General features: G+C 46.5%; 1 protein-coding gene across 4 annotated transcripts; it reads right to left on the bottom strand.

Annotated features, from left to right (window-relative positions):
* Window positions 1-418: 418 nt before the first annotated feature.
* On the bottom strand, window positions 419-23,646 carry LOC133144451 (growth factor receptor-bound protein 10-like). Of its 4 annotated transcripts, XM_061267137.1 has the most exons (17): window positions 23,383-23,646; window positions 20,764-20,871; window positions 18,492-18,585; window positions 16,780-17,005; window positions 16,484-16,607; window positions 10,662-10,818; window positions 8,899-9,014; window positions 7,973-8,047; window positions 7,527-7,664; window positions 7,000-7,110; window positions 6,199-6,297; window positions 6,035-6,112; window positions 5,232-5,348; window positions 5,090-5,156; window positions 4,933-5,020; window positions 4,763-4,856; window positions 419-4,123 (listed from the first exon to the last, which is right to left on the bottom strand). In XM_061267137.1, exons 2-17 carry the CDS (start codon window positions 20,812-20,814, stop codon window positions 3,977-3,979), a joined length of 1,782 nt encoding a protein of 593 aa, XP_061123121.1. In that variant the 5' UTR covers window positions 20,815-20,871; window positions 23,383-23,646; the 3' UTR covers window positions 419-3,976. The 4 variants fall into 4 exon arrangements, with proteins under 4 accessions (XP_061123121.1, XP_061123122.1, XP_061123123.1 ...); XM_061267138.1 differs by lacking the exon at window positions 18,492-18,585 and having other exon boundaries at window positions 23,383-23,645; XM_061267139.1 differs by lacking the exons at window positions 16,484-16,607; window positions 16,780-17,005; window positions 18,492-18,585; window positions 20,764-20,871; window positions 23,383-23,646 and adding an exon at window positions 12,166-12,446.
* Window positions 23,647-25,639: the final 1,993 nt, after the last annotated feature.

The raw sequence follows: 25,639 nt of genomic DNA, 5'->3' as shown, positions 1-25,639 counted from the left end.
CCCACACACACACACACACAAACACACCACCAACAACAACGTTGACACTATTAGTTATTTTTAGTGTGTCCTCCACTTGTTTAACATCTGCTTCCAAACCTAATATCCAATGACCAAAAGAGACGCGGAAAATTTACTTGTGTGCGGGTTAGGTGATTATGTAGTACCTAGAACTGCCACAGTGCGGCGGTGCAGCTCATGAATTTGTTTTATTTAATTATTGTAGCCATTGAACATGTTATTTCGGGTTGCTGTTAGAATTAATACCCCCCCCCCCTCTTGCTTGGGGAAGGGGGAACCTATTCAAATTTGACAGATTTGAATTTTACAGTTAATGTGAAAATGGCAAATCCATTAGTAAAAGGAGAATGAGAGTAAACAGTCAGATGATAAATGATTGCTCAGTAGACTCGCCCCATTTGGTTTATAGCAACGTCATATTTTATTCTAATTTCCAATAAACAGAGAATATATCAGTCCCTTATTTGTACAAAAAAATACCTGAACAGGATACAATGTAGATCCAGGAGCTGTGTAGACACTTACAGAATATGAAGCAAAAGCATGAAAAAAACAAAAAAGAACATGAAACACAATTCAGGTGTGTACTTTTTGTCTTCTTCCCCATTTTCCTTTCCCTGACATGTTGATTTGAGCTTATGATGACTGAGCTTATGAAATCACTGTTGACAATTGGACTTGTTTGGCTTGATGACAACTAGGTAGAAAATCAAGAACAAGTGGATGGATTGTACGAGAAAATGGAGGCAACCACAACGCCGACTGCTTTGAGCTACTCTGAAACATTGCACCGACTGCCAAAATGTCAAAACCCCCAAAGAATACACATCCATGAAAAGGTGATTTAACAAACATTATTTGCTGGAAAAAAAAAAAAAAGAATCGGTGACATCCAATGTAACATTTTCAGAGAAATGTTCACTGAACATGACATCAAACAAAAAGCATCAAGTACGAGTATCAGGGCCACTCAAAATAGAACAAAATTTGAATTACAAGTCAATCTAATAAAAGAAAAATTTTGAAATTTGTTATATTACGGTCACATCGCTACCCAAAATATCCTTCACTCACTGAAACGATTTCTGATTTTTTGGTTGCAATTCTATTCTCAGTAGTTTTTTTCAATTAAAACTTGTGACTGTTTAGCCCCCACTATTTGTAATATTTTTTGTAGAAAATACGTTGGTCCTTGTCCTTGTCTTCTTCTCATTATATTATTTCTTGAAAATTTGCAGCTTTTTACTTGGAAATTTTCTGACTTTTTATTTCTTTAAAAACTAAAATGAATGTCGGGCTTTTCCTATCTTGTGTTTGCGTGACTTGAACTCTAAAGTCCTCTAAAGTCTTTTTTCCTTTAAAGTTTCGAATTGTTTTCATCATAGGCCTTTTTACTATTTATTTCCTTTCTCAGTGTGAGCCAAATACTAGTAAAGTTGTACACACGGAAAAAAAAAAAAAAATCCAGTTTGATGTCTTAAAATACAATTTTGAGCATGTTTAATTTAATACTGTATATAGTGTAGTATTTTGTGATAAGATAAAACTGATAAGCAAAATACACAACGTGCACATCATCAACAAATGAATTAAGGACAAAATAGCATTCTTCATTTTACACGGCGTTATGGGCAAAGCATAACGGCCATACATAGTGATCTGTGACCTAAGGTACAGTGTTCGATCCCCACCATCGTCTTCACATACTCATTCATTCGGAAATCAAGGATGCACTAGACGGCTGGTTCATGTTGGACACAGTGATTTCATATGAAAACAAAAAAAGGTGGTGGTCGGGGGGTACTGGTTGAGAAAAAAAAAAGTGCCTACTGGTGTCTAGTGACGTGGTTCAACTCCCACCTCTTCTAATAATATGTGAATCTAAGGCATCACTTCACTTTCCTGACCTTCTGTACTGTGTCTACAAGGCAAGTTGGATGACCAGCAGTTAACAATAACAGTCGAGCCATACTCACACACTCACACACACACTCATTCGCCACAGGCTCATAGCTTACAGGCTGGACACAGGTGGGAGCGAGAGGGCAAAGGGCAAGGGTCTGAAGGGGGAGGGGGGGGGGGGGTTCAAGCATTATCCAATCCCTGGAGAGAGTCCACCCCGGCTGGTCACGTGGGGGCAAAGTGACACGGCGCCGCGCCTTGTGCTAACCCTACTCTGGTACAAGATGGATTTTAGAGGGGGGGGGGGGGGGGGGTGGTTTAGTAAAGCACTGGGGAAATAATTTTTGGAATATCTTTCTATGAGTGACACGAGAAGTCAACTAAGTGTAGTTTTTCCTATTCGTATTTTAATTATCCTTTATTAGGGAGGGGGTCTTTTGAGAAATTTGTGAATGCGCATGTTTTAGCCACAAGTTATCCGACAGCAAGCTTAGCATAGTGAAATGTACGCAGCAGCAAGCCCAAGAAAAAAATGATTTGTGTATAGATTAATTAAAAAATATGAGCATTTTAGGTGGACTTATGTATGTATGCCAGGCTTGTAGCTGGTCTCCATAAATTAGCATATAAGTGGCATCCATTTTCCCCCCGAATGTTTGTTAATCATCGCTGTGTGTGTGCATCTTCATAAATACGTTTCAATTGTGTATGTACAAGGCTCATTGTTTTCACTTAAGGCAGGTGAAGCTCATTTGATTGTGTGTTTGATGCGCAGTCAGCTGAGTTTCACACTTCAAGTCTTTTTTGTTCATTTCCACGCATTTATAAAAAAAAAAAAAAAAAATTTATGGGAGTGCTTTTCTTTGATTTGTCTCTTCCGAGCAGGGCGGGAGGCGTTAGTAGATGTCTCCGACCATTTACTCTCACCTCAGGATCATTGATAATGTGCAAGCGAGCGAGCTGAGAACAGACTCGAGGGGGGGGGGGGGGGGAATAAAAGCAAAATGACATTCACAAAGCCAACTAATAACCCTTTTCATTTCAAATGATCTCGGCGGAATTCGGACATTCCTCCTCCTCTTCCGAGTTGCACTTTCTTTCACATTCTTAACAATACAACAGTAGTGTGGCCGCGATGCTACGAGATCTTCCCAAACCTTTCGGAACGGCACTACATCATCCGCCGTGACTTTCTTCGCCTCCCCCCATTTTTTATTTTCTTTTTTAAAATCCCATCAACTTAGATGGAGATCGACGTGCATGTTTCTCCCAATTGAAAGAGGATGATGATGATGATGATTGACTGGTAGCCCCTCCCCTCGCTCGCGAGTGCAAACTAGTTCTGCATTGAATCAACAGTAATAAAACAGCATTAAAATGACATCAAGTAATCAAGTCTAAAAGAGAGGCTCGTCACGGCCTTCCTGATAAACATTCCTCTGTCCTTTCTGATAAGCCTCTGCTTGTTTTAGATCCTTCTCCTCACGCTTGACTTGATCCTGGACACAGCAGTAGAGCCACACACATGGGGTGGGTTAAGGTGGGAGTGGGGGGTGAAGGAGGGGTGTCTTTTGGTGGAGTGGGCGGTGTCATGGTGTCAGCTTATCCAGACTGGACTGCACAGGTTGAGAAAACCTCCTGGATCCAAAATTTGCTGGAGACCCGGAGGGATTCCCCTCCATCCCTGATGATCAATGAAGAAGAAGTAGGGTGGCGCTTCCTGCGCCACAGCTTATCAGGCCTGGGGGAAATAGGGTGGGGTTGGGTTTAAGGGGAAGGAAGGAGAGCCATAGTTCACGAGCTTCCGTGCATCGTCACAAATGTTCTGGTCTCCGTGGTAACAATGCAAGAGTCCAACATTCTGCGCCCCTTTCAAGCCTCCAAAAAGCAATAAGGCGGAGAAAAAGCTCGGCTCACTTCTTCACCCAGACTCGACTCACCAGAGTGGATAGGTGGGATTCGGTGGGGGTGATCGGAGGAGGAGGTGGGGGGGGGGCAGAGGGGGGTTAAGGAGGTGTGCAAACAAAAAAATTGAAAGGGGTGTGGAGGAGTGTCACAAGGCCACGGCGGTGCACGGGTGTTTGAGCTTGCAGGGCAGCACTCCTCTGTTGAGCTGATAGAACTCCACCAGGTGGATCAGGTCGGTGAACTTGGTGGCGCCGTCGTCCAGGCTGAAGAACACCTGACTGTCTTCTTCACACTTCACGCCACAAAATGGCAGAGGGGGGGGGGGGGGGTTAGTTAGATGTTAACATTTTGGGAAAACGATCATGTTCGAAATGGCTAGTTTTGTTCTTCAATTGGTGCAAAAATAAGGCTTCAATTTGCTAGGGAGCATAACATTGTGCTCTGGAGCAATGGAAAAAAAAAAAAGAGATCCCGTGATCTAATGAGGCCAGATGGACCATGTTCCAAAGTAATGGGCAGAGTATAAGAAGTCCAGTCCAGAGCTTAATCCCATAAGAATCTTTGGGATATGTCAGAGAAGATTTGTACACAGTGGTCCAACACTCTTATCTTACATAGAAAAATGAACGCAAGCCCTGGATGGAAATGAATGTTGTGCGATTGCATAAGATTAGCGAGACCAAGCCAAAAGGAAATGCTTGCTCTAATCAAAGCTAACGGCGCTCCATTGGCTGGCTTTTTGGCTGGCGAGCGCTTTTTCCACATTACGCAACACGACTATGTCCATTTAGGAGCATTTACCAAAAAATGAAACGCGCTTGCCAGTTAAAACAGTTTTGTTTTTTTAAACTGACGATAGCGGCTTTTGAAGCCACCTTTATCGTAAATATGCAAATGTCCAACTTTCTTCTTCAAATGGTATTTCACTGACCGGCAATATTTGGAAGTGCTTGATCTTCTGGTGGTGGCACAAGGTGAGCACAAAGGCCTTGGGGTTACTTTGACTATCCCGCAAGAGGAATAACCTAAAGGACAAGAGAGAATTAGAAACGTTTTGGGGAATAAACGACATGCTTGTGTTGTGACACGCCGCGAGCATACCCGTCCACTTGGCCTTGTTGTATGATCATTTTGTGGGCTTCTTCTCTCATGATGCGACCGTGAAACCAAACCTGCGTCCTGTGGATGACTGGAAAACAGACACGCACATTAGCCCGCCGTAATAACGCGTGACGACACGCTCGACGTCGGCGTGCACCTGTACTCAGAGAGGACGGGTGCAGGGGCGACGGGCTGCCCAGGACATTCATACGCTGACTCCGTTTCTACGTAGAATGAGCAGAGTGGGAAAAATAACTGGGCTGAACCCGGATTATTTCATTCCTTTTCCTTTGCCTTACCCTCCATGTCTGCCCCTCCTCTAGGGCGGCGCTCTGGGCCTCCACGGGGTTGTCGATGACGCGGCCGGTTCGTCCCGAAAAGTCCATCGCCACCAGGGAGTTCTCTGACACGCTTCGCTGTTAGGGGACGGGTTGAGGAAAAGGGTAGGGTGGGAGTGGTGGTAAGGGTCGGCGGAGGGTGACGGAAGGTGGTGGGGGAGTGAAGCCAGAGGGGGGGGGGGAGGGGCGGGACAAAAGTCAGAGGTCTAACAAGCCAGACACACTCACTGGAGCATGACAAATCCTGTCTGCACAGAGACCCACTTCAGTCCACTCCCAAATCACAAACGGCCCCCTTGGCTTACTGGCTTTGCTGCGGGAATCATTTTAATCAAGGGCAACGACTTCAAATTTGAAAAGACACAAACTTCCTGTCACGCACACAACTTTGGGGAACAACGAGTCGTCTGTGTGCAAGTCAAATCAATATCTGTCTAATCTAATGCAGATTTTCAATCTGGTGCTATTTTGCAGAAAGGCTCCATAATTAAATTAGAGACTCTTCACAGCAAATCGGCTTTTGATTTGGCAACTTATTACTGCCGCACTGTTGAGTTAGTCGGGTTCTCACCGTGCTAAGGCGCAATTAGCCTAACTAAGACTAACACAGTCACAGTCCAGTTAGAGCGAGGCATGTGAAGTGAAGTGAACAGCGCTGCAATCCATCAGCCAATTAATGGCTTAGTATGGACTGGCTGAGTAGAGAATTAGCATTAGCATTAGCATGCCAGTAAAGGCGATGATGTCACACAGCAGATCCTCACCACAGGCGTGGAGAAATGCGAGAGGTTGGTCTTCCTCTGTTGCGGGACGCTGTAGCTCTTATACAGGACAAGGCCATACTATGAAGACAAGAGAAGGGGAATAAATTTCATTTTTAAAAAATATATCGGGCTTAGTGAAGCCTTCCAAAAGTCCATTGGGTTACTTTTAGAAGTCTGAAGGCGGTCATCCAGCAGGTCCTGCTCTGCTCATCTTCAGCGCACAACATTTTCAGCTCCTTACAGTCCCCCCTCGTTTTACTGGGCTGGAAAAGGAAAAAAATACATTTCAGTCATTCATTCATGCATTATTCAGAAAAATGCAAAAAAAAAAAAAAAAAAGATGCAATTTGGAGAGGTTTTTTTTTTGTGCAAATAATGAGCACTCTTTTCAGGGGGCGGTGGTCGACTCGAGAGTTCACAGGGGGAGTGAAAGAGATTCGGTTACACCCTTGAGCGTTTATTGTACGTGCACAATGCGGCGTTACACTCTTATAGCAGACAAGCCCTTTTCTTTTTTTCTCCCCCCAGAAGCGATGAGGATCCTGCCAGCCCCTCGCGATGAATTAATTCACGTTACCATAGCAATAATACAGCCACCACCCGTCAAGTCAAATCCCTAACCCAATTCTGCACTGTCACCCCCGCTGACAGCATCTGACACGACGGTCGGCTCGCGTGCGTGTGCGCGCGTGTGTGTAAGTGAGCTCGGGGTGGAGAGTCACTGTACCATCCTGGCTTATCCCATTGGGCTTATCCCAGATCAGCAGGTGACCCACCGCAGATAACTCTTGGATTGAGGGGGGGACACAGCGCTGAGTGTGTGTTTGAACCCCTGCTGGGTGGGTTTAACCCTTCTGTCCTTTGCCCCCCCCCCACCGACATAATACTTCCAAAGGTGACACAGGTACATCTGTTACAAAGGGAGTGACAATCCCAAGTTTCATTTGTGTATGTTGTTGTGTTACCTTGATGGAGAACTGGTAGTCTGTAGGGGCATTGTGTAGTTTTCTGCCGGTAAAAACGGTGAAGATGTTGCTGTCGTCCAAATCGGACAACAGCTGCAGGTGTCGGGGCTCCTGTTTAGACAAAATGTTACAATATCCAATATTATTATTACTATTATTCCTATCCCTGGAATGCGTAATGAAAGCGAGAAATCTCGAAATCGGAGGATCTAACGGGACAGCAAACGTGTCACGCCTAGGGACGGAATCCCAGTCCTGTGTCAGCACCTTGGTCAAGGGAACTTACTGGAAACTGACCTTTCTAACCAGGGATCTTCGTGCTGTGAGCCAGCCGCGCTAACCACTCTTTGACCATGCCAGTAAATGTGAATCATGCTTCAAATTAAACCTGGGAGTGGTGGAAGACGATGCATTCCGATGGGATAAAATTATCCACGATTATCGTGTCAATCAAAACGGAGCACTGGCAGACAGATCTCCTCGGCGCGAGGTTTTATGACATTATTCATGATTTGAATATAAATGACCTTGGATGATCCTTTAGTGGAGAAGTAGAGGCCTGAGCGTCGCATGAACATGTAGAGCTTCTTCCAGGACTTGCGTGCGGGTTCCTTCACGTACAGATAGCCCTGAATCTCCGGACAGCTGCTTGGATTCAGGAAGTTCTGTGAGCAAACGGCGGAATCATAACAATCATCACAAAGAGGACATTTTCAATATTCCTCAATGCGTTGCTGTAGCACCAGCAGGCAAATGTAATTAGCAGATTGCAATGACTCTGCGTGAATGTTCATGCATATTTTTAGACAACAGATGTCCTTGTCCCCAGCCTTGAGGAGGAGAGGAGACATTTTTTTTCTCCTTTCTGGTTTCAAGGACAGGATTTGGGGCTCTCTGATTAAAGCAGGGGGGTGGGGGAGATAACGATTCACTTGCACGTGCGTGCAGCACTCTGTGAGTCATCCCTCCTTACCTGTAAGAGCTGTGATTGAGGGATTGTGCCATCAGAATCCTGACACCAAGCCACCATCTGTTCTGGAAAAAAGTTCTGCATGGAAAGAGAGAGAGAGTTGCATTGAAAACCACTTTGAGTATGCACAAGCTATAAGGGGGTCACACTTCCCCATGTCTCTCTATTGTTGTGTGTGTGACGAGCACAAGGTCTCAGAGACGAGTGGTCAGGGTGAGAGAGGCAGATAAAGAAATTGAGACGGAGAGGGGGTGGGGGGGCACTTGAGCCTGAGAGTAGATGCAGTATGATCTCACCCGCTGATGTAATCCCCTTTAGCCAGCAGCGCCACTCTTAGTGTGATTGACAGGCTGCGGCCAGCACTCGGGTGTTTTAGTGCGCTCATTACCACAGAGCTGAGGTCACCTAAATCACCACGGCAATAATGTCACCGAAAAAGCTGGCGGGTCACCAAGCGCCGGGCCCCCATGAGGAGTCCACATCAGCACAGAGATGACGTACCAGGATGGACCAAATTGCAAAGTGCCACAAAATTAAAGCTTAAAAACATACGGCAAAAAAAATGATGCAAAATAAGCATACCATCCAATCTGGCTGAAAAAAAAATCTCATTTAGCAAGACTGGGCCAAGCAAATTGATGTGGCGGGCCGGATTTGGCCCCCGTGTCATGAATTTGACACCAATGTTCTAGATGACTTGACACTTGCAAAAATAAAAAAAATCACCTTATTATGATACAGGAAGTGACTTTGGTGAGCTACTTGGACATCCAAAGTTTCATCATTTTAATTTGCCACAAAGAACGGCAATGATCAAAAGCTCCAACCATGAATCACCATGGTGAAGTGTGCGTGTGTGGTGCGTGCAGAGCTGCGTGCTGAAGCGAGGCAGTCACCGAAAGGTCAACATGGGGATGCGAGAGACTCACCAGGGGGTTCCTGAAGAATTCATATTTGGCATAGTTCTTCCTGAAGAGGAATTTGCTGTCGCTGCTCATGGAAGCTTGAACCTGAACCACTAGTTCGTGGTCCTCCAGGCATCTCTCTGACAGACGGACGGACAGACAGACAGTGTGAGTCACAGTGTTATCTTTGCATTGTGTATTCAATGCATTCATAGTTTTGCTTCATTTATGACTGAGAGGTGGATCAGCTCTGGCTCATTCAAACTTTTTTTTTTTTTTTTCATCCCCCCCCTAACATTAAAACATGCTTATAAGCAATGCGAATAAAATCTTCGCTTCCCACAACGACCAAATACGATCGGAAGAGTTTAACCAAGCGAGTAACAGCAGCAAGAAGAAAAGAGGCACTGTGAGGCGGCGAGGGAGGAAAGCGAAGGTGGAGGGGAGGGAAAGAAGTGGCAAGCGATGGCGAGCGGGGGAAGGGGGGGAGGCTTTGGCAGTGTGGGCATTGCAGGAAGATGATGTCATCTATTTAGGCTGATTGCCGAGAGCAGAGGAGCCATAAGCAAAGTGCACCAAGCCCGCAGACGAGCGAACGCGCATTCAAGAGCTCACGCGGGCCTAACGTGATCAGTCGTGCATATATGTGTGTGTGTGTGTGTGTGTTAATGAGGAAAAGTCCATAATCTAAGAAATGGATAGTGACAGGATGTTCTATGGACACACGCAGGCTTGAGTCATAATTCGTCCCCCCCCACAGTATGTCTCATTATCACGGACACACAAAGACAAACGACTGCATGCTAAAAATGAATGTGGCAGCGACGCACGGGTGGAAATGTTTGACCTCCGTTGTGCGGGTGTGTGAGCAAGCGGGGGAATTTCCTATGGAGGGTTAAGTGCAAAGCGATTGGCCAGCCGTGCTAGGGGCTCGTCCGACAGAGATCTACGATTGGTTCCCCGCGACTCTGGTATGACGCTTTAGTCCAGGCCTCTCTGCATGCACCCCCCCCCCCCACCCTTCTTTTTTTTTCTCTCCATTGCTCCCTTTTTTTCCTTCCCTCCCTTCGTCGGCTCACCTCACATTCCATCTCTCCAGTGCACTTTTTTTTTTCCAGCAACGCAGATGAAGCAGCAATGCACAAAGCCATCCTTTGACTCTAAAAATACAAGTCTGGGGTAGTGGGAAAGCCTCATGGTAGACAAAGACGGATCCGGGGGGGTGGGGGGTTGTCGAAGTAATGCTCCGAAAGAATACGCTGTGCAAGTCAATGTTCTTTTTGTTATCTCCTTTTTTTGGTGTTATTATCGGGGGAAGGAAGCGGCATGTGTTTTGGGGAGCAGCAAAATGCTTCATCCTGCTAGTGCCACCATCCTGCTAGTGCCACCACGTATAGAGCGCATACAAACACTTGTGCCATGCTCAAGTGAAAACACACACACGGAGAGCCCAAACGAGAACATCTCCACCCACGCAGACACACACCGGCCATCGTAACATGAAGGCCTTCTGATTTCATTATGGGAGGAGTTTTATGTATGCATACAGTACTGATGAAAATTGTAGATCTATGATGAACATTGGAATAACATAAAATTAGGGCCGCGACGCATAATGAGTCTTTCCTTGGGTTGCGAAATAAAACGCTGCAAGCTACCCATTTCATCCGGGCCCATTATCCGACGAGTCAATTGTTTTAAATGATGATAATAAATCCAATGTTTAATCCACAAAGACCTGTAAAGTAGAACTATTTTGAAAAAAAAAATGGCGTAATAGCACTTACCAAGGCCAAGGATGGGGTGGTGCTCCACCAGCGTCCAGGCGTTGTCGTCCACACAGTGGCTCTTGTAGACCAGGAGCTGGCACACGTCTCTGGCCGTCATGTCCGCCGGAATCTCCACCACTTTGCCAGCCCCATCCTCGCTCCACACCTTCACGATCTGAAAAACCACACATGGGCCGAGGGTTATGTTTGTCACGGGCTGGAAGACGTCTCGCGACAGTGGGACGGCGCGACACGGCCTAAGCCGCATTTCAGAAAATTTCGACTATAAAAAAGAAAAAAAACGAATCGGATTCGGAGCATCCATTTACCTCCATCGCCATGTGTTTGGCAAGTCCACTCTTAAAGTCCAGTTTCCTTTCTAACAGGAGAGTTTCTTATAAAAAAAAAAAAAAAAAAAAAAACGCAGCAAAGTCCCGGAAACTGGCGCCTGCACGCTGGGTTCAGCCCTTTTGTCCACGGCTCAACCAAACTCTCTCACACGCACATCCCCGGATAAGCATGTAAACTTGCTTGCGCACATCGCGCAGTGACGTCGTTTCTGCCGCGCCGACACCGAGAGGGAAAAAGTAGAAAATATTCACAGTTGGAGGACATTTTGATTATGCCCTTAAAAAATGCCACCACCGGGAGCAGCGAGCGGGCACAGTTCAAAGCCAAAGCGCCGCCCATTGTTGCGCCATTTTGAACCATATCAACCAAGCGCCCAAAGCGACATTTAAACTGGCTGTAATTTTTGCCGGAGAGCGCCTTTGCGCCACAGATAATCACAGAGCAGCAGCACGTTCGCACAACCCCAAAAAAAAAAAAAAAAAAACTCGCTCTCGCATGCGGCGCCCGACACGAACGCATGCAATAAATATGAGCGCGTGAAAGTGCTTGAAAAACCACAGCGCACATTAGGTCAAAGAGAAGGCGTTACATGTTTGCGTGGTTGTGTGTGTGTGTGTGCATGCTCGCACACCTACGTAGTTCACATCCTGCGCCTAGAGCAGGCGTTGTGCTCGCAAACTCTGCTGCCCTGCACTGCACACAAAGCAAGCGGGAGCAACTGTTGAAAATGACATGAGACGAGCGGCGGAAAGAAAAAACAAAACAAAACAAAAAAAAACGCTAACGGACCACTGGCGAGATCGCGGCGAACAATGGCACCGCCGTTCGGGCGCCCAAAACGGCACAAAACACCAGAAGCACCATCACGGCGACGCGAAGAGAGGCTCCTAACACGAGCGAGGGAGGAGAAGAAAAAAAAAAAAACATCACAGTGCTCCCTGCCCCTTCTGAAGCCCTAAGACTCCCTCCCTCTCTCTTCTCCTCCCACCCCCCAATAAAAAAGTGATTTCATGACGTGTGACTTTTGTTGGAGAGAAGTTTTCGACACGAGAGGCAAACAAAAAGCAGCGCTGCACTTTGCCAACCGCGCACACACACACACACAAAATTAAAGATGCACTCGCACACACCCCGAAAAAAGAATACAACACAATAAATGCAAGTCTCTTACCTCCACAGCCTGAAAGAGGCAACAGTCTGGAGAGCAGGATGGCATTTTCACACTGAGACGCTCTCCAGTGACACAGAGAGAGAGGCAGAGAGAGCGAGGGAGGAGGGGGGGGGGAGTCAGGAAGAGGGAGGGAGGGGCCGACTGGCAAGGAGAACACAAGCGAGGTAAGAGCGAAGGAAGCAAGCGGGGAGGAAGAGGAGGGAGGACGCCACAGAGGAGAGAGCGACCCGGCCCGGCTAACTGAGCACCGAGGCTTGGATAGTGACGCCGAGTGATCCGAAGCGCTACCGCCAACCCGCTACATCCACCGGTACACCTCTCCCCCCGCCCACTTCTCTCCCCCTTCCTCCTCCTCGCGCTGGATTAACCCAGTGTGTCATTTGTTTCCAAAACGGTCAGCCGCTACCTGTCGTGCACCCCGATATTCTTTCTCCGTGCCCTTTCTACACTGTCAGCTCCTTTCAACGATGACCTCATTCCCAAACACACACATGAGGCTTAATGGACTCAAGTACAAAGCCAATCACTGTACACACGCATCCCTCACACTCTGGCTGCCAGGTTTTAATTTCCATCCCCTCCCCTGCCTCATATCCTCTTTCCTCTCAACAGCTGTGTGTGAAATATTACGCTGTGGAGGTTAGCGGTGGAGAAACATGTGTAACGTGCGCTGGAGGGTCGAGGCGGTGGATTTCGGGGCAATATGGATCAAGGGCTGGCCGAGGCGAGGGGGTCAAGGGAGTGGGAGGGGCGGAGGCGGTTGCTCAGCAAATCTGCCCAGCTCGACTCGAGGCGGCGAGTTGGGGGTTGAGGGGGGGGGGGATTGGGTCTGAGCGCGAGTACAGAACAGAGAGCAATGGTGGAATGTCAGTAATGCAATACTGAGTCATAATCAGGCTCATGTGTAGCGTGCGGGCCAACACAGCTGGCCCCTAAGACGGTGTGCATGAGAAGTGAGAGCCAAACCAGGAAGAGCAAATGTAAACCAAGATGACTTTAGTGGTGGGGGTGGGGGGGTCTTACTACAGCATCAGGTTTGCACCCATGTGAGCTGCGTTTATGTATGCATGTGTGGGAGGGCGGATCATGAGAGGATGAATATGGAGCCAACACAAACAGCCTTGACCTTTAAGAAACTTGAAATAGTTGCAAAAGGTAAAAACTTTACAAGACGGAATAAAGGCTCTCTCCTCGACCCCCCCCCCCCCTCCCCTGCACCGCTCGAACAGAGGAGGGTGAGCACTGTATTGACCTCCTTGTCAACAAACACACACACATGCACACACACGCACACAAAGTGGAGCATATTGGAGGGTCGCGGACAGACACCTGCATGCATGGAAACAAAAGAACACACATAACAGTATGTCCAGGGGTCAGGGGTCGAACTGAATAATCTGTACTCGGGTCAGGACTGCTCGACCAAAAAGGTTTATGGGCCCCTAAACCTATCAGGCTATTTGGAAACACACAATACACACACACACACAACACACACATATATATAATCATTCCATGGTGACAATAAAAAGTACAGCTTGTAAAAGAAATCTCAATTCAGTTGCAGCCGAGGGAGGAGGAGGAGGAGGAGGAGGAGGGGGCGAGGGCCTTTATCTGCAGATGCAATCTTTTTATGTAACATAAGAGCACAATGATGGATTCTCTCCTCTCTGCATGGTAATAAGAAAATCGACAAAAGCGCATCTATGATGGTATTAGAGCAAGATAGTCAGCTGACTGACCATTAGTCGCTGCCCCGAGGTTTATTTCTTCAATCCTAACGCAGACAATCGTGGGCTCGAAAAGAATCAGCGAGGCAAATTCTTTGGAGATATTCAATTACAGCGCACGGAGGAAAAAGACGATTCTTAGAGCGAAAAAATGTGGAGGATTTTGGAGCAGGACGGCTTGAACTGGTTTGAAAACGCTCGTCGTCGGAGACACGAGAAGTGTCCGCCGCCGCCCGGCATCTTTCATGTCGAGGCAGACTGAGTTGATTAGCTCTGCAGACAGGGCCAAACTCAATTTCATCTCGCCAGAAGGCCGACACAAAGCCCGAGTGTCTCACCTCACAGCGACCTGCCACTCAATTTAAAAAAAAAAAAAAAAGAAAAAACCTCCAACATAGCGATAGACGGCTATGTAACCGCCGTCACCTCTACCGATTCACGCGGTTCGACCGACAATCCAATTTTATCCGCCTTCGAACCGACCGTGACGTTCTATCTCCCTAACAATAGAGCTGGGCTTGCACATCTATGTCATTATGAGCTTATGCAGTAGAACAGGCTCTCTCTGCAATCATTGCACGCACACCACGCAGGGCAAGCACGCACACTCGTGCACCTGATCTGATTGCAACGGGTCAGCAGACCTTTGCGTGCAGGGGGGGGGGGACATCAGCTGACCGCAGACAAAAGCAAAGGGAAGAAGAAGAAGTCCTCACCGCAATGACTCAGCGCTAAGATGCCACGACATTGTCGCAATCAATTCTAACATTGTGACGGGGTGAGAAATCCGAAGATTGGACTTGTTCGAATTTTTTTTTTTTTTTACACAATTTGGCTTTTGAGTTTGCTACACAAATAAATCCTCCTATTCACTCGTGCAACAATAGCGCTAAGGAAGATCTAATTTCCTGCCGGACAAAAGATCTTCAACTCCGATGTAGTGTCAGCAGGGGGTGGGGGGTGGGCTGGGGTAGTAATGCTCCAAAAAAATATTTGAAGCCAATCTGATTCTATTGGAGCAACTCTTGAGTTCCCAAATAGTTTCCCCAGTGGCGAGGCTTTTCTCCGCTCGTAATGCACTGTCCGTGCTCCCGAATAAAAAGCATGAATTAGTCACAGCCTTCACGCAACCTGACGCTCAAGTTGACCAATTCTGCCCGACGGGGACTGATCGGATTACCGTGCGGCAGCGGTCGCTACAAAATAAATAAATAAATAGAAAAAAGTGCTATTTACAGTGTTAACGCTCAGACATGGTTCAGGTTGAGGAGGACTTGTACGGTTAAATAACATCAGACCTTTCCCTGGAGCGTATCTGCAAAAGCCGCAGAAGTTGTCACGTTATGTCGTTCATGGTGGGCCGCTCCTAATACCCCGAGGACAAATCCATTTATATTATTAGCAACGATGTCGACCATAAAGCTGTCATGTCACGCATCTACTGGGCTATACTTATAGTGTAATAACTTAAGCTGATAATATGAGCTGCCTATCCCAGTGAGAAAGACTGAAGATTCCAGCAGAACAGCTGGAGGGGGCAACCGTGAGAGAGATCCTGTGATAAAAACAAAACAAAAAAAAACATGCCAATGCAAATACAAAATACATCTGCGCCGTTGCGTAAGACGGACTCGACGATCGGAACCCGCCTCGGCCTGCCAGCAGGGGCGCCAGTGGGTGTGTATTGACTATGATCGGAGGAGCACATGATGGTGACAAAAAACAAATAAATAATAATATAAAATAAATAATAATACAAATCAATCATCATCTAAATAAAAGATAATCAAAGTAATACGAGTTTGAAGGTCTTTTCGAACATGTGGGCGCACAAGACAGAATGAGCTGAGCTGAACAAAATGAAGTCACAACAGGCCCTTTGTGCAAAGTGCAAGCTTGCTCGCTGACTGCACATCTTGTGAGATGATGTCAAGGAAATCGAATGAATGCGTGTATAATGCAACCTGGGAACAAGACGAAACCTCTCAGTACAGGAGTGTGTGGAGCAAGAGAGAGCATTCGGAATAATTCTCATTATTCAGAACGGGCCATCCTGAAAAGGATGGAAAATTCCAAGGACAGGAGGCTCTGTCGGGGGAAGGAAGGGCAAGGCTATGACACACAGGCATGCTTTCACACACTCACACAATGACGCCAAGAGCCATCTTGAAAGCGTGTGAACCGGAAATGGACGCCTGTCTTGCCGGAGCGGGCCGAAGGATTCGCAAAGTTCAGAGAGAGGCAACCTGCAGGCATTCCCAGCCTTTGCTACGGAAGTCTGCATCCTGGAGACATTGCTCACCTCCTTCCACAGCAAAACATGCCTGTCGTGTGTGTGTGTGCGTGTGTGTGATAATATACTACTTCCACTGTACTTGCAAAAAGACACATTGTGTAAGATAACCTGGGGCAACCTATGATTGGAGGGAAGCCTGGGAGCATGCAAAGTCAACACGAGCTGCTCCGACCCGAACAAAACAGGTCAGTCAGCTGATCTCCAAGACACATCCACTCTCATGACTGGCATACAGTTAAAATAATAACAAGGGAAGGGGGGGGACATTTTGAAGTGGCTTGTGAGCACCTACGTGTTGGTCAGAGGCCTCGACGGGGCTGAGAATTGGCGAGCCGGTCGGACTGCAGAGCTCGGGGAAAGGATTGGGAATTGCAGGCAGGGACGCAGGGCGCAGATTCTGCTCCTCGCGCAGGCACCTGCAGGGGGAGACACATGCACGTTTACGCTCGGGTCGCCGTCTTAGCTGACTTGTGGAACGGCCGGGCGAGAAAACGCAAGGTCACGGAACGCTCGCGTGGCCTTCAGCAATCCTGAAATTCCAACAAATTGTAATGCAATTGCGGAAGCCATACGTTTTGTCGACTCTACCTGACGGCCTGGATGTGCATCGGCTGGGAGTACCGCAGCCTCTCCCTGGCGGGTACGGAGGGGGGCGTGTGGCGACGGACGGCGGGGCCGTGCCTGACGAACGGAACGTGCATAATGTGGTGGGGCAGGTGAGCGTTGTTGAGAATGAGGGCCGTGTCGGCCGTCGTCGAGTAAACGCTCTCCATGTTCATCTCGTTGACAAGCTTCTCCAGATCCACGTCGTCATCTGTGAGAAAAATAGCAAGTGTGAATGACAGTGGGAGCTGAACTTTAAAAACCAGAACCGCAAAACCTGAGAAGTCGTTTCAGCAGGACCCAAAATAAAAAATAAAAAATTCAATGTCCAAGGTCCTTTTGACCGATGGGTGTCCCAAACCAACACCGCACAGAATTCCTGGCATGCGTACTGGTGGGGGGGGGAAAAAAAAAAAAAGTACAGCAACGCTCAGCAGCCCGAGGGTAACAACAAAGTGGAACACCGACACACTTGCTCGCAGGAGCAGCCGAGGACACCGTGTCCAAAAACGTACAACATCTGCAGCCTGAAACGTGAGGGGAGGGGCTGAGGGGCAAAAAAAAAAAAGCTGCTCTGTACTTAGAACAGCGGGGCGTCAGCTCAGCGCGGATCACAAAGAGGTATGCATGACGAACACGGAGGGTAAGTAGAGGACACAAGGTCATGTGATGTTCAAGAGTGGGACATGGGTTAGGAGGTAAAGGGCTGATGAGGATAGCAAGCGATGGCTCTTATGTAACGCTCGGGGATGGATGTTATCATCCCCCTGCTGACAACTTTATATGCAAGACGAGTTCGCTCACAATGTCGACGGTCTTTTACATATACCTGAACTGTTTGAAGATGGAAGCTAGCGGTGAAATATCAAAACTGTTTCCTAAAAAGATGGATGACAGTTGTAACGTCACTTTCTGATTTGACCCACATGACACTTCTTGGCTCGGGCCAGGGAACATACAAATTTTTTCTCTCTCCTTTTTTTCCTTGGATGTTTAGGAACGACAGTCTGTCTGGCATCTGGCTACAAAAGCTCCTGTCCAAGAGCAGCCAGGACATTCCAGTCAGATCCCAGGATACAGTGAATGAGTGCTCCCTGTCCTTGGCAGAGCCAACCTGCAATCATTGATGGGCAACGCCGAGGTTAAAAAAAAAATATAGCACCGGTATGAACTTTGACCTCGGCTACCTTCATTAAACAAAAACTTTTCATTCCTTTTTGTTTTAAATATGGGAAAATATTTTATTACGAGCGCCCTGACCTCTTGCCTACTTTCTCAACACAACACACTCGCACAAGCATGACGAGCACACACCGGCGAACTCGAGGGAAGAAGAAGAAGAGGTCGCGGGGTGTACGATTTACAACATCTCCTCGGCTTCCAGGCATTTCCACGATGACCGAATGGATTTCTGAGAACGGCGCGGGAAAGCAGGTTTTACCATGCGTGTAATGTGTTCAAGAGCTTATCAGTGAGGGGGGATGGGGAGCAAGAGAGATATAAATTTAATATTTGTCGAAAGGCTCTACATCTGGACAGCAGAACTTGCAATGAAGAAGGATGTCAATGTCCAAGTTGGAAACGAAGGAGGCTTGGCAAAATATTTACCGTGCAGGAAATGGAAGAAGGAAAAGAGGAATGTGTCATCCATCATCATGTACTTAAAATTTGGGCCATAGACAGGACAGGAGAGTTACCATGGTGATGTGGCAAGTTTGGATGGGCCGAGCGCTGAAAGCCTGGAACAATCAGCTCCTCGGGCCTGCGAGAGGAACCGCGGTCCATGCCCTCCTGCCAAATAAACAAAACAGGCAGAAGAAAAAAAAAGAAAGAAAGATGTTGTTTGAAGCGAGCGTGTCACAAAAGGCCACGCGGTGGTGTCGGATGTCAGATATTTAAGTGAAGCGAAAAGGCGGCGGGTTATTTTCACAGCGCCCAGACAATGGACGGGTTCACGACTCTGCTCTGCTCTCGAGGAACACCGAGTGACACAAGGGCGATACTTTGACCCCTGTAGCGCTGTGACTTTGCGACCCCTTTGACCTTTTTTCTCTCCGTCTGCCTGTCACACACCCCGACACATATGACGCTTACTCCGGGGAGATCAATCACTCTCCGAGCACGCTTTAAGCATCGCTCATAGTCAAGTTCCTCACGCGTTGGGTAATTCGACGCAGCCTCCGTCCAGGCCGCGAAAGCGCGAGACAAGAAAGCCAAAACAACAACAAAAGAAAACACATCTCGACTTTTCGTGGAAAATAAAAAATTCTTCCCTGGAATTGCTCGTGGCCAGATGTCCCGCCGCGAGAGCGCGCGCACGCGCAAGCATGCATGCGGGATGCTTCGAAAACATCTATAAAAGCCCAATGTACGATTTATAGCTCCGAGAAGTAGCAGCCAAAAGCTTTCCAAGGAAGGCAACTTGACTAGGCTGACTTGGATGCGGCATGTCGGCAGGCTTCAGCAAACTCTTTCGGAGCCAGATCAGGACCTCCGAACTTGAAATGCATCCAATGTATAATCGTGCGAGTGTGCACGTACGGCGTGGAAGCCATTTTGTCGAGGCGGAGCATCAAATCTAGGACAGGGATGCATGACACGCACTTTAAAGTTACACGTCAACAAACAGAGCTCGTCTTAACTTAATTACATGTCGTAAAACTGCTTTATTTATATGCAAACTCTGCAATTATCAAATTTTTTACATTCAAAAGCAACAGCTTTAAGGGTGGGGGGAGCTGGAACAAATGAATGGGGTTTCAATACATTTCAATGGGGAAGAATGATTTGCTCTAAGTTCTTATTTGAACTGAACTCGGTCACATACCAAATGAAACTTGTTCTACTTCCTCTCAGCAAACCAACTGCTGTACTTACTTGAGAGCATAACCACAAGGCTGAGCGCAAAGTGTTGCCCGGGCGACCAACGCACACAGCCGCTAACCTCTGACCTCAGAGTAGGGGAAGAAAGAAGGAATTGTAGTCCGAGCTCTGAGACAGATCACACATGTCGGACGTTGTCGGCGCTCGGGGGAGACTTTTTGGAGCGAGGCGACGTTGGTTCCTTCTTTGTTTCTTCGGACCCTGTTCGGGGGCATATAACTCGGGCTGCGGTTTTGCACGCACGTTTACGAGCGCGTTTGCACGCGAAGACGGCAGTTGATTGACGCTCCCACTGCCTCCATCCAAACCTCTCACTGTTATGACAGACTTGAAGAAGACACACCTGGAATGCGGCCCAGACTACCAAAACATGCCTGCAGTCATTTTTCTATCGTGTTATGCAAGTAATGAATAAAAAATAAAAATGGAGGCTTATCAATACACACTCTGCAGCCTACACAGACACTCGGTGGGGTGGAATGAATGTGTGCCATGCTTTGTCATGTCAGCCTCGACATAAAACGCACACATAACAATGCTACGACCCACTTCTCTCCTTCAGACTACCAAAGTGTTTTTTTTTTTTTCCCCCTCCACTAGATGCAGGCTAGAGGAATGTTGCTCTCGACGGGGAGTCAATTGACTATTCACTGCAGTCTTACTGGTGCAGAACTGGAACTTTCCTGGAAGCTAACACCAACCAATGTCATTTAATGACCCCTCAAATAGGCTCAGCTGTTAGTAGTGACCTTCCATTTGCCAAAGGAGGAAAAAGAAAAATAGTGAGAGGCTCAGCCACCTCTTACAAAACAATCGGCAGCTTTCGGGCCCGTGACGTAGCAAAGCTGCAAGCTTGTTATTGTTGTTGTGCCCTCTATTTATAGATTCTCGCCGTGCTCCTTAGAGAAATTCTTTGCATTACTGGTGGTTGAAGTGGAGAAAATCCTGCAGTCTCGAAACAAAAGACTCATTCTGCAGGAATTGGACGTTGCCAACTGATTGCTAAGTAAGAAGACTCCCAACTATTGCGGGCACGGGTAAATCGACGGACCCGGAAATTCGACATTGAAGTCTTGATGCACTCACCTGATAGTTTGAGTGACACAGGAAGTAGTCAGGGCCTCCCGCTAAGGCCATTGTGTTGGTTCACCGGCCCCTCACACGGGAATGGCACCAACTGGTCTCGACAGCACCCTGCACAGAAGGCAGAACATTCCATTGTAAGCAAAAAAAAAAAAAAAAGCAGATTTAAAAATAAAATAAAAAAAGGGATCCAATATTGTAAGGGAAAAAAGAAAAAGAAAAAAACTCCAGGTGAGGGATTTGTGCTTAACACTGAGCCGAATTCTGTGTGTGTTTTGGCATATGCTTGAAGAAAGACGACGGGAACCGAACCCAACACCCCGCTCGTTCCCAAAGAGAAAACAAAAGTCGGCATGTGCGAGTAAAGGCGCATGCATGGATGAACATGTGCACGGCAAATCCAAAGTAAACATGGCCATTGTGCGCGACGCACACACAAGTCAGTTCCTAAACAATGCCTGGGGGCTTAAGACTAAATAAGAACACCCCCCCCCCCCCAAACTCTCCATCACCTCTCGACCCACCCTCTTCCATAGCAACACATGACCACTCACCACCTGCAGACTGCATGGCAAGGCAAAGGGGGAAGGGAGGGGTCTGTAGAAAGAGGGGAGGGGGGGTTGGGTCAAAGGGAACTTGGAATGGGAGTGGGCTATTTTAACTGCACCACGTAGCATTATCTGTTGTGAGTAAGCGGGGGGGGGGGGGGGTGTTGGTCAAGTCGCGAGTATGTGAGAGGTTGTGTTTGGAAAGCTGATACACACACACGTACTTAGTGTCCTCAGACGAGTGAATTGATCACTTATTAAAATGACATCTGCATGCTGGAGATTTTTTTTTTCTTCTTTTCAGCGTTGTCCTAATTCGTTCATGTTGATGTCTCTATAAAGGCCGTTGTGGTTCACTCCCACACGTCCGATCTGGCGTCCAACTTGAATGGAAAACTGGCACATTTGAAAAGCAAAGCACCTCGTGAACAAGATTTACTGTGAATTCAAGAAAGCCCAAGTTGTGAAAGGGATACTTCTCCAGCAAACACAACCAATCTTTGCGAGCAAACATACAGATTGCTTCACACTCAACTCTCACTAGCTCCTCTCACTTGCTTGGCACCACTTAATTGTTCTTTTTATTTCTGCCATTTGAAATTGAAAATTGAGCAAACCCGGACTGACCAAGCATCTCTAGAAGGATTGTATTCAACCTTTAAGGCGCCACTGTATATCTCACATGTTGCAGCAAAGGCTTATGAGTCTGTTGACACCAATCAAGCGGCTGGCCAAAAGGGCAAGCCGCACTGCTAATAGGCTTTGAAAGTGAAGCCAAAGCTCAGAGTGCTTGACATTTGCTGACATTTGTGGTTCCTTGTGCAGAGAATGGGACTAATTCAGCTTTACTGGGCCGAACGGGGGAGAGCCTGTGAATTAACTGGGTCGTGAGGGCACTTAATAATGCCACACGTGTGGCTCCCGGATCAAGTATGTCGAGTCAAAATGATTCGAATCAAAAAGTTGGATTTAAAAGGGTGCGAGTGTATCATAAACGGAATCATTCCATTTCGAGATATTTACAGTACTGACAAGTTGATTCACGTGTAAACTCATTGCATCATCGCCTCCCGAGCTGAACGGAACAATTCTTGTAAATTATGAACGATTATAATGGTCTTGGTCTCTTAGTTACAACCGCACAAGTTGTGACATTCGCCTGCACCTGCACAGCTCACGAGTTAAAAGTGGACAAGCCTAGTCTTAAGCCTTAATGTCACCTGATCTTCAACATACCGTAATGCAAGGGGGGAACTTGGTTACGTGACTATTTTGCTGAGATTAGACTTTGTATTCTCACAACAAGACGTTATTGTGTGTTTTGAGCTTCTGAACGGGGCATCCCTTCATTCTGATCTGACTTACTGAATCGAGCTCAAGTGAGGTCGCAAAGCAAATGACACAAATAATGTCATAATTAAAGATGCGCCAATACTCAAATTGAAAATATTAGAATGTCATTTCCTGAAATAAAATGCATTCTGCCATAACCTATGCATCCAGAATTTCAAAACAACCTTAATTGGTGCACCCAAATATAGTATTTATAAATATGATGCAAATGTTTAAAATAACCTGTTGTCATTCATGCAAAAGAAAATTAGCTTTGTGTTCAACTATTAAAAAAAAGAAAAATAAAGGGCAGATTTGATACAGAGTGACTGAGTACATACATTTCATTTGGCTGTGCAGCTATTTTTGACAGCAGCTTAATGACAGACAATTATTGCGCACTGCATGCTTTTAACGTTGCCGTATATCCATCAATCACACAAAAAAATGCAAAAATACGTGACGTTAGGAACTTCATTTGTAGTCTTTGCCAACTTTTTCAATCTTCCAACGCATTCCCTTTTCAAGCGCGCTAACTTGTGCACATCTCCTTGCAGCTAAACACGAATGTAAACAACACGTTTCTCCCCATTATGCAATTCTCGATGTCACTTTAAACACAAGCACGTCATTCGTGTCACACGCAGCTAACGTCTCGCTTGCTAACGTGCAACATTTCACCCCGGTTTACTTTTAAAATGCACCTTAAAAGAGTTCAAAGCTAAAGTTGCTAAGTTCTTACGGTTGAGAAAAAGCGTCGGGAAGACGTTGCAACGGTGTCCGGGAGGAGCGTCGAAGGAGCCGGTGAGTCTCAAATGTCCTCCTATGGATCTCAACACGGTTTTGCACCCTCTTCCTTCCTTCTTCTTCTTCTTCTTCTTCTTCTTCTTTTTCTTCTTCTTCTTCTTCCTCCTACCCACCCGAGAAAACAAACTCTTCACCTTGTGCGCTTTCGTCCCTCCTGCCCTACCCACCACCAACCCAGAGGCGCTCTCCTCCTTGGACGCATGAACGCGCGCGCTCACGCCTTCCTAAATTCGGGCACGCGCACTGACCTCACCACCAGCTGGGAGTTCATCTCTATGGTCCCACAATTGCAAGATATATATAAAAAAAAAAAGCAGTTTTGAATATAAATTTAAAATGCAGTTAGAAACTAACACTGGAAGTGATGCCACACTTTCAAAGTTCATTCATACAAATAAAACTGGTTTCGTTTAATCATTTGTTCCGTTTACTATGTTAAATATTGAATCATCAACACGATTGCGCAATGTTTTTTGTTCTGCACACGCGTGTTTACCCTTCGATCCATGATGTAATATTGCATTACATGTTCACTGCTTTCGTACTCCGCCACAAGCCAGAGAAAAAAGCATCACTAAATGTTCCCAGCTCTCCAAGTATCATCTGCAGGCAAGCCATTTAGTCATATCTATGATAGGCAATCCTCGACGTCTTCTCCTCTTTCAGGCATCCATCAGTGGTTACTCCACTGTGGGCCAATCGCAAGACTTCTGAACTCTCCACCCAAGCCGTGGAAGAACACGTGCTCGGCTGGCTCGCAGATAATATTGCGAGCCGGTTACAAAGCTAATGATTTCCTAACGTCTATTAAGGAATAACGAAGGTCAGGCTGGAGTGTTTGGAACAATGATGTCATAAAGTGACAAAGACAAAAGGTTACTTTAAAGCACAGTGCACTTTGAAGCAAAACGCTCGCTCGTTTGCTCGGGTGACTGCGGCATCCCACCGCTCGCTCTGTTTGTTTGCATTCATAGGTGGTGTGTCATAAAGTTACGCAATGACACAGCTTGATCATTCTCAGCAAAATGGGTCAATCCACAAACACATGTGCTGTGTTTTCAAAACATAGAGAAAGCGTGATTGCATTTAGAATGACAACAAAAAAAATCCTTGTTGGGAAATAGATAAGCGGGACAGATGTGTTGGAGGTTCGGTCAAGGCCGAAGGAGGTCCACTTGACACACATGCGGAGTTGGAAAAAAAATGGTGTCATGACTAGGTCTGTTAGCAAAAAAAAGTTTTTCTTTTTTTCAGGAAAAGGCAGTAAAGAATAAGGAAACGCTAAACAACCGTGCCAAACTCATTTGACTTTATAGCATGAGTCATTTTTCAGGGATTAAAACTTTTTTTTTTCTTCTTCATGTCGTGGCTTTGCTAAATTCTCTGGAATCTACTGTAAAGACTTTTTTTATGACAATCCCTCCCCTACTTTAACTACTACCCTGAAGTCATGTCTTTTTGATTCGGGCGAGTCAAATGAGGTCTTTTATAAAAAAGTGTGAGGCACTTTTTTCCAGATCAAACAGAGAAAATATGAATAAGATGTACAAGGTAGTACATTTGACCGCAAGCTCAGATGTTGCCAGGTGGATATTTGGTTTGGCCCGGGCGCATAGGATGGAACGCCACCCTTCCATCTGGCACCGATGCCCGGATTGAGTTTTGAGGAAAGCATGAGCAATGTTCCACCGGCACCTGCAAGTCTTTTCTTTTATGAGCATACAGGAAGTGTGTGTGTGTGTGTGTGTGTGTGTAGGGGGGGGCAATAATCATTTCAGGAATTTAATTTCTCCACAGCTTAATCACTCGCTGTGCACATAAATAAATCCTCGGTGATTCAACTGGCTTTGCCAACTAAGGAGAAATAAGGTAAAAGGTGGATTACTGATTTCAGCACTTTTCTTATCAGTATTTATCATGCTTTTATTAGAGGGGATTTTTATTTGCACATTTTTTTGGAATAACATTAAACTATCAGTATAATTACAATTCGCATAAAAAAACTGACAGGGAGAAGCAATTGCAACTCCAATGTACCGTATTTTCCGGACTATAAGGCGCACCTAAAAACCTAAAATTTTCTCAAAAGCCGACAGTGCGCCTTATAGTCCGGTGCGTCTTATTTATGGACCAAATTCCTAAATTTAAACTGGCCCAAAGCATTGTGTCATGAAACCAATCATAGGTGGCCC

This window comes from Syngnathus typhle, linkage group LG20 (assembly GCF_033458585.1).
Source record: "Syngnathus typhle isolate RoL2023-S1 ecotype Sweden linkage group LG20, RoL_Styp_1.0, whole genome shotgun sequence".
NCBI classification, from domain to species: Eukaryota; Metazoa; Chordata; class Actinopteri; order Syngnathiformes; family Syngnathidae; genus Syngnathus; species Syngnathus typhle.
Note: the sequence above shows the minus strand (reverse complement) of the source record. Positions and strands in the feature narration are given on the sequence as shown.

What these genes read in the sequence shown, in the direction of transcription:
- LOC133144451 (XM_061267137.1), bottom strand. Translation starts at nt 20,814, where the DNA reads ATGGCCTTAGCGGGAGGCCCTGACTACTTCCTGTGTCACTCAAACTAT. An exon ending in TGTGTCACTCAAACTATCAG is followed by an intron (nt 18,586 to 20,763) that starts GTGAGTGCATCA and finishes TTTATTTGGCAG; the next exon opens with GAGGGCATGGACCGCGGTTC. An exon ending in CTCAATCACAGCTCTTACAG is followed by an intron (nt 7,665 to 7,972) that starts GTAAGGAGGGAT and finishes GTTTGCTCACAG; the next exon opens with AACTTCCTGAATCCAAGCAG.